Source organism: Canis lupus, chromosome 32 (assembly GCF_011100685.1).
Source record: "Canis lupus familiaris isolate Mischka breed German Shepherd chromosome 32, alternate assembly UU_Cfam_GSD_1.0, whole genome shotgun sequence".
Lineage (NCBI taxonomy): Eukaryota > Metazoa > Chordata > Mammalia > Carnivora > Canidae > Canis > Canis lupus.
In genome coordinates, this window is record NC_049253.1 from 28,186,397 (window position 1) to 28,199,920 (window position 13,524).

The following is a 13,524-nucleotide window of genomic DNA, read 5'->3' on the forward strand; positions in this document are numbered from 1 at the left end:
ATCTTTCTTCTTAAACTTAGTCCTTTCATCTTTCTGATACACAGATGTAACACATTTCACACCCATAAAGAAGAAACAGACATTTCCTTCAGGGTAATATCTAGTTGGCAAACAGAGGTGACCTGCAATGTGACATCAGTTTGACATATATAATTAATGCAAATGTTTATATAAAATAGTCAAACTAGTATTTGATTAGTTAACTGATCCCTGCTTTAATTCAGGTCTCAGTACTAAAAGCTGTCTTCTAGAACTCAGGATTTAACCAATACCTATTGACTGTAAAAACGTAAATAGCACTTCAAAAGACTAAGTGGTTCTAAGAAATCAAATATATGAACTGCTCAAAGAAATAATCCTACTGTTCATTTTCCTAGAACTTAACTTAAAAGAATTCTGGTACCATAGATCACCACTAAGGTTTCAGAAGCAAGTAACCGAAGTGCTCTGAAGCAGTTCTATACCAGTGTTTCAGAGTGCTGTGACTCAGGCCACAGTTCAAATCCAGCCAAACCACTGACTGGCTGTTAAGAAGTGGCTAACCCTTCACCCTCCAAGTCTCTGAAAGCACAGATCTCGCAGAACTGTTTAAGGACCAGTGAGATAACACATGTCAGCACAGTTACAGTTCCTGGCATATGTCAGCGGCTCAACATTCTCAGGGCTTTATGTGATTGTGAGTCAGTTGCCAGGTAAAAAAAAAAAAAAACCCCAATCACCACGGAATTAATAGGTCTCCTGCAGCATATGCCTCTGGATCCATATAATCTATTTTATGTTCTATCATTTTAGGTCCACATTAATTTTAATCTAAAGGGGTAAGAGAAAACTAATGGTTATTTTAACTTGATTGGTTATACTGAATATTTTAAGTTCTTTACATATAAAAAAAAAAGAAACAAAACAATGAAACCAATGTTTAGAGAAATTCCCTTCAGAGCCATATATTTTTTTCCTTGTCATATTACACACTTCAAAAAATTAGTTTCTTGACAATGGTATTTTGCCAAATCCCATGTTCCTATAAAATTTACCAAATTTGAGTTCTTCATTTGATGGCAATTTCATGGGAAGTGGTATCAGCTGATTATGTGTTCCACCGTTTCCCAGTTGTCCTTCTTTTCCAGAACCAAAAGAAAAGACCTTCCCCAAATCAGAAACATAGGCAAGTGTGTGCCACCTATTAAAAGAAAGCACCTATGGTCAATTCTCAATTATCTACAACTTAGAGAGTATGCAGCAACACATAAACTGCTGAAATTAGGTTTATCCAGTGAGTGAAATGAGTTAACCAACTCCCAATGGATGAAATTAGCCATCTGTAAATTAAGATAGCATTAATATTTGGGTAAGATGATTTTGGAATCCATACATCCACTCAAGGCCACGATTATTTTCCCTTGGTGAACAGCGTTCCCTCGTTCAGGAACAAGCAGTTCCTCTTGCTTGCAACTCCTTTTTCAAGCTTCAGCTTGAGAACCCCCCTCTCCCCATCCTAGAAGATGGAATGAGGTGATCCCTCTATTTCCCAAAGACCTTTACCACAATGATTCCCTGATTTACTCCAGTCTCTCCCACTCTAGATTGTGTTAAGTAAAGAATCTGGCCTTTGTCCTCATTTCCTGGAAGATAACCTCTAAGCCCTTAGAATTTCCCAGGTGACAGAAGTGTTTGTTATTCATGGCAAGATCCTGAGGTTACACCTAAAAAGTTTATCCAAGTGGCTCAGGAAGAAGGTTTGGAAGCCAAACCTACTGGGAAGGAGAGGCTGGAAGCTGAGTTCACCACCATGGACAATGATTCAGTCAATCATGATTAAGCAATGAAACCCCAATAACAGCTCTGATCTTGGGTGAGCTTCTCTAGATGGCAATACTCTACATATTGTTCTGTATTGGGCTGGGAGGAATACCATTCTGTCCATGATTCCAAGGGGACTGGACAGAGGGAGCTCCTCATTTGGACTCTTTCTAGACTCTGTCCTATACATTGCTTCCTTTGACTGGTTCTAATTTGTATCCACTTCTTACAATAAATGTGAGTATGACTTTAACAGTTTTTAGTGAGTGCTGAAAGATTTTCCAGTGAATTTTCCTATGTTAATAGGGGAACTGCCCTGGTTTGTATTAAGAGATCTCTAACATGAGATTCCTCTTCTAACACATGCTACTTAAAAGAAATGTATGTTATGAAAAATTCCAAGTGGCGATAGTGTTCCCTTGAATGCAGAGAATCATACCATCCCAATCATCTGGTCTACTTTAATAATATCCATCTATGTAATTTTATTCCAGGATCATAAAAGAACAGGTCTATAGACTGAAAGTACATATATGAGTGTTTTACACAAAAAATTTCAGCAAATAAACACATGAACCCACTATTCAGGTAGAGCCTGAATTTGCTTGTGTTTAAGGAAAAAAAATGCCCAAAAGAGTTAAGTGTATCTGATTGAAAAGATTTCTTAACCTCACCACAACCGGAAATCCCACCGGTGAGAAGCAGACTGAATGATGTTCAAGGAATAATTAAGTAAGCCAAGGAATTTTAGTAAGTTTTTCTACTTTTAGTAAAAAGAAAACAAAAACAAAAAAAGAAACTATGAAAATCAAACTTATCAAAATATTCTACTTAAACCACCACTGACTTTATCTTACCTTCTGTGATTACTCCCTCTAAGGGGTTGTGAGAAAGTGATTACATCAATGAATAATCCTTTGTGATTCACATCTGTTTATTTTTCCCCAAATAAATGACATATTTTTCTGTGTCTCTCATGAACAAATAATAAAAATCTTTAATAAAAAAAGAGACAGAGAGAGACAGAGAGAGGCAGAGACACAGGCAGAGGGAGAAACAAGCTCCACGCAGGGAGCCCAACGTGGGACTCGATCCCGGGTCTCCAGGATCATACCCTGGACTGCAGACGGCGCTAAACCGCTGTGCCACTGGGGCTGCCCAATAAATTTATGTTTGGACAGTTACAAAGATATTTCACTAAAGGGGCAACACAGAAAGTGCATACATTTTTTAATTCTTTTTTTTTTTTAATTTTCTTATTAAAAAAATATAATCAATGTAGGGCATGCCTGGCTGCTTCAGTCCGAGGAGCACTCAACTCTTGATCTAGGGAGTTGTGAGTTCTAGCCCTATGTTGGGTATAGAGATTATTTAAATACATATTTTCTAAAAAACCAATGAAAACAAATATATATTCTAAAATAAAGATTACCTAACAATGTAAATTAAGCATCTTGACCCCTGTGAAAATGTATACTTTTAAATCAATCAAAAAACTATGAGGGCAGCCCCAGTCGCTCAGTGGTTTAGCGCCGCCTTCCCTCGGAGGGCCTGATCCTGAAGTTCCAGGATCGAGTCCCATGTTGGGCTCCCTGAATGGAGCCTGCTTCGTCCTCTGCCTGTGTCTCTGCCTCTGTCTGTCATGAATAAATAAAAATCTTAAAAAAGCAAACAAAACTGATGGAAGTTTTATTAAATTATCTATCTAAATTTATTGTATTCACTTCATTAATTTTCATGGACACTTTACAACTTACCTTCCACATGCTACCTGGGTCACTCTATTCCCAGCAAGCTCAGTCACCAAACGGGGTCTTAACTCATTCTGTGTTGAATTGTGACCGAGCTGCCCATATTTTCCAGCACCAAAAGTAAATACCAGCCCATCCTGAAGAAAGAAAACTTATCAGATTCTAAAGAAATACAACAGTAAGTAATATTACTGAAAAATTAATAAAAAGACTGAATAATTAATAAAATTAATATCAGGGGAGCCTGATAGGTGGCTCAGTCAGTTAAGCATCTGCCTCTTGATTTCAGTTCAGGCTATGATCTCAGGTGCATGAGATCAAGCCCCACAATGGGCTCTGTGCTCAGCAGGAAGTCAGTTTTTCCACCCCTCTCTTGGCCCCTCCCCCCCACTCATGTGCACACACTCTCTAAAATAAACAAATCTTTAAAAAAAAAAAGCAAACTCCTAAAATTATCAGGAGGACAATCCTGCATGTAGGAAGTGACCTCTTTTCCCAGGGAATCACTAAGTGTGCACACCTAGGTGTTCCTGTGCTTTCCCCACTAAAAGTTCTTCCAGAATTATCATTGGAGAGAACAGGCAACACGCACCTTTGTGAGCAGGGCAGTGTGAGAGCCACCACAAGCGAGGAATTCTACTTTCTGATTGTCCAGTGCTTCAATAAGAGAAGGAAAATCTTCACCTACACAAGGAAAAGAATAGAAGTAATAAAAAAAAAAAAAAACATCGACTTGCACATTGGAGTTCTATGCTACTAGTAAAATACCTGGACTCCCAGCTGGCAACCACAGTTCCCAAAACCCAACAGGAAAGGCCGCTGGATTGGTATATTTATTTTGGCCTAAAACTGGGGGTGAGGCAGTGGTCAAAGGGCCACACACAGGAGAACTCATATGCCAAAGTGTCAAGCCAGTTCCTAGAACCCACTCTTCTTTTAGCCTAACTTCATTAACTTTAATTGCAGCATTATCTGGTATTTCCAATTCCCATCTAAAATCACCCTTTTAATAAACATACCCTTTTTTTCTTTTATATTCTCTATTCCCGGGTCACCTGGGTGGCTCAGTGATTGAACATCTGCCTTCAGCTCCGGGTGTGATCCCAGGGTCCTAGGATCAAGTCCCACATCAGGCTCCCCTTGGAGCCTGCTTCTCTCTCTGCCTAAGTCTCTGCCTCTGTGTCTTTCATGAATACGTAAATAAAATCTTAAAAAAAAAAAACTCTACTACCATGTCCCTACCCCACACTACCTCTTTTTTCTTTCAACGATTGCTTTGTCCTAGTACTTAGGGATTCAGCAAATACAGTTTAACTGCTTTTTATTCCCTTCGCCCATGGACTTATGGTTTCTCCTGAGTAACTAGCACTGGACCATGTCGGGGAAAGGTGCAGTATGACCAGTGACCCAGGGGGTAACATGTGCATTACCACAGTTGATAAAGCAGCAATGTGCCACACCTGAAAACTCCAAGAGGGTATTTTGGATCATAAAAAAATTTGCCATCTGCTTTGTGGAAGTAGTTCGATATGGGAATTACAGATTTTTTTCCCTATCTGTGTATACAGATATAATTAATACCTTATAGACTAAGTTTAGAATATGTGAGTTTCTAAAGAAATCATTAGTCTCCTTCTGTCCTAACATGGATATACTTCTGTTAACAGACATTTAAGTGCAAAGGCACTTTAGAGGTTATTTCAACCAAAAGCATCACTTTACAGAAAAAGAAAATAATGCCTAGAGAAAAATTAAGTGACTCAGCAAGGCCTTCTCATTAGTTAACTTGCAAAGTAGGAAGCAGAGCCTAGATATTCCCAACAGTCCAATGTCCTTTCCCTGAGCCCACACAACCCTGACATACATTTAATCACAACCACCTCCACACAATGCATGTCTTCTAGATTGATTCTGCCCTGAAGACAAAGATAACCAGGAAGAACAGCATAAATGACAGTGAAGATCTAAACCATTTTTGACAGGGAGGCCCTCCCTCGAGTTAAATTCATCTCTTATCTAACAAATATATCTGACAATAAGAGCTTGAAAATATGTTTCCATACCGTTAGTGTGGCCCAGGCCTAGTTGTCCCAAATCATTTCTTCCCCATGAGTAAATGTTTCCAGACATGGATAAGGCCATGCTGTGGGCTTTTCCCGCGGAAATCTGAACCAATGGGACTCCTGAGAGGTGCTCCACAAGCTGTGGCGTGGGGATTGAGGTGAATAGTCTTCCAACTCCAAGCTGGCCATGTAAATTCTGTCCCCACGCAAAAAGCTCACCACCTTGACATAAACAAAAGGCTGCCTTATTAAGTTTCAAGTGCAGGAAACATTAACTTAGGACATGTTATGTTATCCATACTATACAGTCTCTTACATTCAACTTCTCAGATACTGTATGTCTGAGACAATGAAACTAGAACATCTTCTCTTTAGCAATAACAGTTATACTTCTTTACTTCCTGCCTCAAAGGGTAGTGTCCTTGCTTCCCCAAATCTCATCTTCCTAGATTGTGACTTACCAGTAATAAACCCTGAACATCCCCACTTGTCCCATATCACTAGATTGTGGGCTTCTTAAATGGTCATGTCCACCGCCCACTCCCACCCCGAAATATACCTGTTGAAATCCTAACCCTAAACGTGAAGGTATTAGGAGGTGGACCTTTGGGAGATGATGAGGATTACCTGAGATCATCAGTATGGAGCCCTCAAAAATGGGATCAGTGCCCTTAAAAGAGACATTCCAGAGAGTTCTCTTGCCCTCTCCACCACTTACATGGTGGACCTTCAAAAGACATTCAATCTGCTGACACCCTGAATCGGACCTTCAAATTCCTGCTGTTTCAGTCAGCCAATCTATGGTATTTTTGTTACAGCAGCCCGAACGGACAAAGACAGGTAGAATGGAGCTACCTGAACATATTATAATCAAAACCAAGAAATATTTATTTAAAAAACAAATCATGATGGGCCCAAGAAAACCAGAAACTTTCTACATCTGGGAAAATAAAGCCTAAAATTAATGTTTGCCTTCTGCCCACCTGCTCTGTTCATTAGCCTGAAGATTCTAAATAATTTATACATTTGAAATCATAGCACAGTATCTTGACTCCACATCTTCTTCCTTAATTGAATACATGGAGCCTATTTTTCAAGACAACTTAAGTGTTATCTGATGGAGATGACAATATCTAACAGGGTCTGAAAAAAATATATCAGAGTATTAATGTTTACTGAGTACCTCTTTGCAAAAGACTGTGCAGGATCTGGTGGGAGGCAGCACCTCTCCTTCAAATGTAATTATCAGGTGCCTACCAGCCACCAGGCATATAATGAATGATGAAATGGTTAGTTCTCTTTCTTGCTTCCCTTTCATTCTTCCTAGATTATGATTACCAGAAATAAACTCTGAATATCTTTTTTGCCCCACGTCATTAGACTCTAGGCTTCTTGAAGACCTGGTGTATCCATTTATCTTTATAACTTGAATAGGGTAGGGGATCCCTGGGTGGCTCATCGGTTTAGGGCCTGCTTTTGGCCGAGGGCATGATTCTGGAAACCCGGGATCGAGTCCCATGTTGGGCTCCCTGCATGGAGCCTGTTTCTCCCTCTGCCTGTGTCTCTGCCTCTCTCTCTCTCTGTGTCTCTCTCATGAGTAAATAAATAAAATCTTTTAAATAAGTAAATAAATAACTTGAAAAGGGTAGATATTCGAAATATGTGTTGGTGAATGGATAAATTCAAACAACCAGGTCAATTTTTTATTTTTTTGTTTTGTTTTGTTTTTTTTTTTTTTTTTTTTTAATTTTTTAAATATAAGTTCATACTCTCAACTTCAACTGGGCTTTCAGCAAAGGTCAAATTCTAGATTAGTTACTTCTATTTCACCCCAGTTTCCCTTCAGTTTGTTTCTATCTGCCTTATATATTTAAAAAAAAAAACTTTTGGGGGGGCACCTGTGTGGCTCAGTGGTTAAGCATCTGCCTTTGACACAGGTCATGATCCCGGGTCCTGGGATTGAGTCTTGCATCAGGCTCCACACAGGGAGCCTGCTTCTCCCTCTGCCTGTGTCTCTGCCTCTCTGTGTGTGTGTGTGTCTCATGAATGATCTTAAAAAAAAAAAAAAGAAAAAAAGAAATAGGAAATAATAAGGGCTGGAGAGAATCCCTGAATTTAAATGATAACGAGGAACACATAGAGGCCTGCAAACTGGCCACAAGATTAGATCCAAGGGAGTCTAAGCTCCTGTCATGGGCGCTGAAAGAGAACTAGAAAAAGGGAAGCAGGTTCTAGAAAAGGCATCCATGCTTGGTCCTCTTTCCAGAATGATTCTAATTATTCAGAATATTTTCATTGTTTCTTATTTGAAAAATAAAAACATGGAACTGTTGAAATAAATCTCTCAAGTCAAGATGGAACCAGTGCTGTATCAGCAAACTGACTTACAAACTCCTTTAACTGCTCCACTTGACCAGAAACACTATATATCCAGTAAACTAATCCCCAAACACCAAGCCAACTCTGAGCCATATAGTTGTTGCCTGCTATTTCTAAATAAAATTAGATATGCAACCCCCAATCAACCATGCCCTATTTCTGCACTGTGGCTTCCAATGCTTTAGAAAACTTGCCCTTGCTCAAAATCCTTCTAGAAGAGTGCTCCACTGCTTGTGATGCACTGTACTCCTAATCCATCGATTGTCCTTGAACAAAGGGTATCAAATTCTTTACTAAATTGTTTGTTTTGTCATTTGACAGAATGCAATGTAGAAACGATGAATATGGAAACCTAAAGATTTTATAGATCCAAAAATTCTTTTATTTTGTAACAAGTGCCTTGGGGTGCCTGGCTGGCTCAGTTGGTAGAGCATGTGACTCTTGATTGACTCTATCTCAGGGTCATGAATTCAAGCCCCATACTGAGCCTAGAGCTACTTAAAAAAAAAAAAAAAAAAAAGAACAAGTGCCCTGAACTATAGCAAATTCAAAATCATAACTTTGTCTATTATAAAGTGAAGCACATACATTCTACTAGCTCTACATATACACATATACATGTTTATTCCTTCTAAAAAACAATATTCCAGAAAAGTACCTTTTGAGAGTGCAAGAGAATGATAATCTCCACATGTGATCTGAATTATACTTTTTTCTTGTAAAATGCATTGAAACCTGATGAAAGAAAATAAAATTTATGTCAATCACTATAATGAAAGTCACAACATCAATGTTAAATTTATTAATTGTATTTAATTGGAATTGATATAGTTCACTGATGAAATTCACTGGTCATTTCAGAATTGTTTACTTTAGAGCCACTATATAAAGCAGAGGACAAAATTCATATAAATTACCATTTTCCTATAAAAATTATGATTGCCTCTTGAGTAAAATTTAAATAATCTTTAATATAATTTTTTGTAAAAGAAAAAAAAGTTCCCTACCTTGCATGTTCTATGCTATAGTTGTACTCGAATGGTTTTCCATCTGAGGATAGAATCAGCATGTGCTCTGCTCCTTGGTCCACGGAATGTATCTTCATTTTTTTCCCTAATTTAATGCACTCTGCAGAGCAAATCCAACCAGGAATTATCACCACTCTGGTTATTACCCATTATCATTAATCATTTCGTTATAATACACTTAAAACACCCCCCAAAAAATTTCAACGAGACAACCTTGGACTTAACACGAACCTCTCTTTAAAGAAAAATTCAAGAATGAAAGCAGACAAACTAACAATGCTACTGTTTGACAACGGATTTTTTTTTCTTTTTTCTTAAGATTGTATTTATTTTTGAGAAGGAGAGAACGAGTGGTAGGGAGGAGGAGAGGGAGGGAAGGAAAGAGGAAAAGGGAGGGAGGAAAAAAGAGAGAAAGAGAGAGAGAAAAGCAGACTGCCTCCTGAGCAGGGAGCCCACCGTGGGGCTGGATCCCAGGATCCGGAGACCATGACCTGAGCTAAAGGCAGATGCATCCAAACACCCCGGCCATGGATTTTTTCAATTTGGGAAAGCATTGATTCATACTTTGTTTTAAACTGAATATAGGGCAGCCTGGGTGGCTCAGCGGTTTAGCGCTGCCTTCGGCCCAGGGCCTGATCCTGGAGACCCGGGATGGAGTCCCGCGTCAGGCTCCCTGCATGGAGCCTGCTTCTCCCTCTGCCTGTGTCTCTGCCTCTCTCTCTATGTATCTCATAAATAAATAAATAACATCTTTAAAAAATAAAAATAAACTGAATATAGTTTTGGGGTGCCTAAGTGGCTCAGTCGGTTAAGCATCTCTCTTGGGTTTCAGGTCAGCTCATGATCTCAGGATTGTAAAATGGAGGAGCTTGGAGCCTGCTTAAGATTCTTTCTCGCCCTCTGCCCCTCCCCCCTCTAAAAAATAAAATCAAATAAATTCAATATAGTTTTAAAATAACCAATTAAATATTGTTTTGAATTCCTGTTTAATAAATTGAGACAGAAATTGAATTTGAAGCGACAGAAATGAAAAATTCTATAAGAAAATATAACAATATCTGGAGAACATAACTCATTTTGTGTATTTTGAGACCTACTCTTTACAAATACAAAACAAATAATAATAAAACCTCTTAATTGCTCCATGTAGAAGCCAAGTTCTATATTTTTGAAAGGAAGAATTGTGTTTGAGGACATTTTTTTTTTTTTTTTTGAGGAGGACTATTTTTAAGGAAGAATGGTGTCAAAAGAATTTTCATGGTCATTATTGCATATTTAGCCCTTTCTAAAAATTAAGAGATTTAAAAATTGTCCAGTTACCGTTTACTCTTATTTCATTTGTTCACAAAAATTAGATAGGAGATCTTGTTTTACTTTTTGGTTCTAACCAAATAGAATTTATTCATGTAAAAATCTCAAAGCACAAACCACTTCACATTAGAAATGCTATGAGAACCAAAATAGTTTGGTAATAAAGAAGAAATGGTCCAACAGACTAATGTTTTTTAGAGATCAGCATTTCAAATCACTGGGGGGGGGGGGGGGGGGGGAGTTACTCAGGGGCGGGAGAGAGGGAAAAAAAAAAGTTACTCCAAGAAAGTACTGGGTCATCAGACTAGCCATTAGGAGAAACAAGTACATCCAGATTCCTCCACCTCCTTAAAATCATTTTCAAATGCATCCAAAATTTTAATTTTAATAATAAAAGCTTAAGAGATGCCTGCGTGGCTCAGTTGGATAAGCCCCAGACTCTGGATTTCAGCTCAGGTCTTGATCTCAGAGTCTAGAGTTTGAGCCTCCCACTGGGCACCACGCTGGGCATGGAGACTACTTAAAAAAATAAATAAAAGCTTAACATTGCTATAAAGATGAGTACATTCAAAAGAAAAAAAAAAAAACAACACTTGAGCGTGGAGAGCTTTGTAACACAAAATCCGTAAGCCTTCTGCATAGAAAAGCTTGATGAAGGAGGCTACAAATAACATCAACTAAAGTTCAGTTCGGAAAAATATCACTCCGTCTATGCCGGACAAAGGGCTACTATTCTTACTCAATATTCAAATTCAAATAAATAAGAGATTGACTCAATTTTTTAAAAGGCCAGTCTAAGGTGCGACCAGGCAGTTCACCAAAAAGGAATGCAAATGACCGATAGAAAAAAAAAAAAAAAAAGAAAAGATGCTGGACTTCCCTCGAGTGAAAAAGCAAAAAACGACCAGTGAAATACCATTTTCTTCGCTCAACAGATGGGCAAAATTTTCAAGATTGAGAGTGTGGCCGTTTGCTTTCTTCCACCTGCAAAATCGGAGCCACCGTTCCTAACCTCACCACCTCGGACAAGTGCCGCTGAGCGCATCCTTTAAATCGTTTGCGTATCCAAGATCCCGCGGTTGAGCACAGGAGAACCATCCCCTCCAAAGGCTCACGGAATCGCAGAACGAGTAACTGAAAAGCAAGCGCAGACGCCACGGCTCCAGGCCCTCCAGGCCCTCCAGGCCCTCCAGGCCGACGGGCCACGGCTGCCGCGAGCGGCGCGCTCCGTCCGCACCGGCTACCTGCGGCCCCCCCCCCCACGCTGGCCTCGCCCAGGAACCGAGACCTCGGCCGCCCACACGCGCGACGCGCAAAAAGCCACCCGGCCCGCGGCGTCGAGTCCCGTCCGGAGCCGCCGCCCGCACCGCCCGCCGCCCACCCCCGCAGCCGCAGCCCGAGCCGGGGCGCCGAGCCGCACCGCCCGCCCCACTCACTCGGCTTCCTGACGTCGCTCCCCGCCGGCAGCTGGTGCACCTCGACGCCGGCCCCGCCGCGCTCCAACACCACCAGGCGCCCGCGCGAGCAGCACATCTGACGCGTCGCCTCGGCCCTCGGGGGCAGCGCCCTGCGGAGGCCCGCGGCGCTGGGGAAGAGCCAGAGCTGGGTGCCCGGCGGCTCCGCGGGGCGTCGGGGCGCGGGGCGCGGCCCGGGCGCCGGGCGCGCGCCGCCCCGAGCTCTCCTGGGGGGCCTGCGCTCCATCGCCGCCTTCCCGGGCTCCACCGTCGCGCGTCCGCTCTCCGCACCTCGGAGGAGGCCGAGCTCCCGAGGAAGCCCCGAGGAAACCGTCCCCGCGGCCGCGGCGCGCAGCCGGAGCGGGCGGACAGCGCGGCGGCGTCGAGGAACCGCAGCCTCCCCGCCCCCGCGCTCGGACGCCGGGCTCGCAACGCGCTGTGTGGGGGCGGAGCCCGCAGCTCCCGTCGGAAACGAAACCGCTGTCGGCTGTCCGGGGGCGCGGAGTAAACAGCGAGGAAAGGGAAACTGAGCGGCTCACGAATGGGCTTGGAAGGCGGCCGAGCCGGCGGGGTGCTGGCAGGTGGCGAGGCGGGCGGGCGGGGGGCTGAGGAGGTGCCCCCGGGCGGGCCGCGGCCGCCAGAACCGGACCTAGTGGCCTTCGAAGAAACCGCGCAGCTCCGCGGCGAGCAGCGGCGGCCCAGGCGGGCGTCCAGAATCGCCGGGAGTTCCTGCCGTAGGGGCCGCGACTCGGCCGGGCGCTCGGTTTCGGCTCCGCCACACGATCGTGAGGAGCAGAGCGAGCGCCGCGCGGCCGGCCCCTCGGCGCCCCGCGACGCGCCCCCCGCCCGGTCCGGACGGCGTGGCTTGCCGGTTCCGCAGCTCCTCACGGCGGTCAGTCCTGTGCAGCCTTCACGCCGGTGGGTTTGTTGTTGTTGTTGTTTCCCCTACACTTAGCATAGGGCTTTTTGGGGAGCTTTAACCTGTGGTGTTTCATTGGTCACCGGCCAGTCAGTAGCTGTTGGTGAGTGTTACCACCACACGCGGATACACGACGACCGGCGCTTTATCCACTCGCCAGGTCACCGGCATTGCAGTTCTCTCCAGGCTGGAGCTACAGTGAATGAAGCTGCTTCGGACCGTGAGCACGTCTTGGAGTGGATCAGTGTGTTCCTTTCTTATAAGTAAATACCTAAAACTGGGGGACGGCCGGGTGGCTCAGGGCGTGACCCCGGGGTCCCGGGCTGGAGTCCCCCATCGGCCTCCCCACAGGGAGCCTGCTCCTCCCTCTGCCTGTGTCTCTGCCTCTCTCTCTCCGGATGTCTCATGAATAAATAAATAAAATCTTTAAAATAAATATAGTGGGATTGCTCTATGGTATGGTAAATACATACGAATATAAGAAACTATCAAATCTTTGTGAGGTGCTGTGTGCCCTTTTTGCATTCCCTCCACCGCTTTATGGCCGTGCCAGTCCCTCTCTCTCTCTCTCTCTCTCTTTTTTTTTTTTTTAGGATTTTATTTATTTATTCATGAGAGACACACAGAGAGAGAGAGAGGCAGAGACACAGGCACGGGGAGAAGCAGGCTCCTCGCAGGGAGCCCGATGTGGGACTCGATCCCTGATCCTGGGATCACGCCCAGAGCAGAAGACACTCAACTGCTGAGCCACCCAGGTGTCCCCCTGCCCATCCCTCCATATCCTTGAGGACATTTGAATCGTCGTCTTTCTAATTATAG

At 43.0% G+C, this 13,524-nt stretch overlaps 1 protein-coding gene across 2 annotated transcripts in view; it reads right to left on the reverse strand.

Moving 5' to 3' along the window:
• The window catches only part of HERC5 (HECT and RLD domain containing E3 ubiquitin protein ligase 5), a 43,362-nt gene extending 31,314 nt beyond the window's left edge, over nt 1-12,048 (reverse strand). Inside the window, exons 1-7 of one of the 2 annotated variants that reach the window (XM_038582159.1) lie at nt 11,769-12,048; nt 9,001-9,121; nt 8,652-8,728; nt 5,615-5,836; nt 4,144-4,235; nt 3,558-3,688; nt 1,035-1,180 (exon numbers count right to left, since the gene is read on the reverse strand). In XM_038582159.1, coding sequence (XP_038438087.1) covers nt 1,035-1,180; nt 3,558-3,688; nt 4,144-4,235; nt 5,615-5,836; nt 8,652-8,728; nt 9,001-9,121; nt 11,769-12,033 — 1,054 coding nt within the window. In that variant the 5' untranslated portion in view covers nt 12,034-12,048. The remainder of the gene's footprint in view (nt 1-1,034; nt 1,181-3,557; nt 3,689-4,143; nt 4,236-5,614; nt 5,837-8,651; nt 8,729-9,000; nt 9,122-11,768) is intronic. The other variant, XM_038582160.1, reaches the window with a different exon arrangement.
• Nucleotides 12,049-13,524: the final 1,476 nt, after the last annotated feature.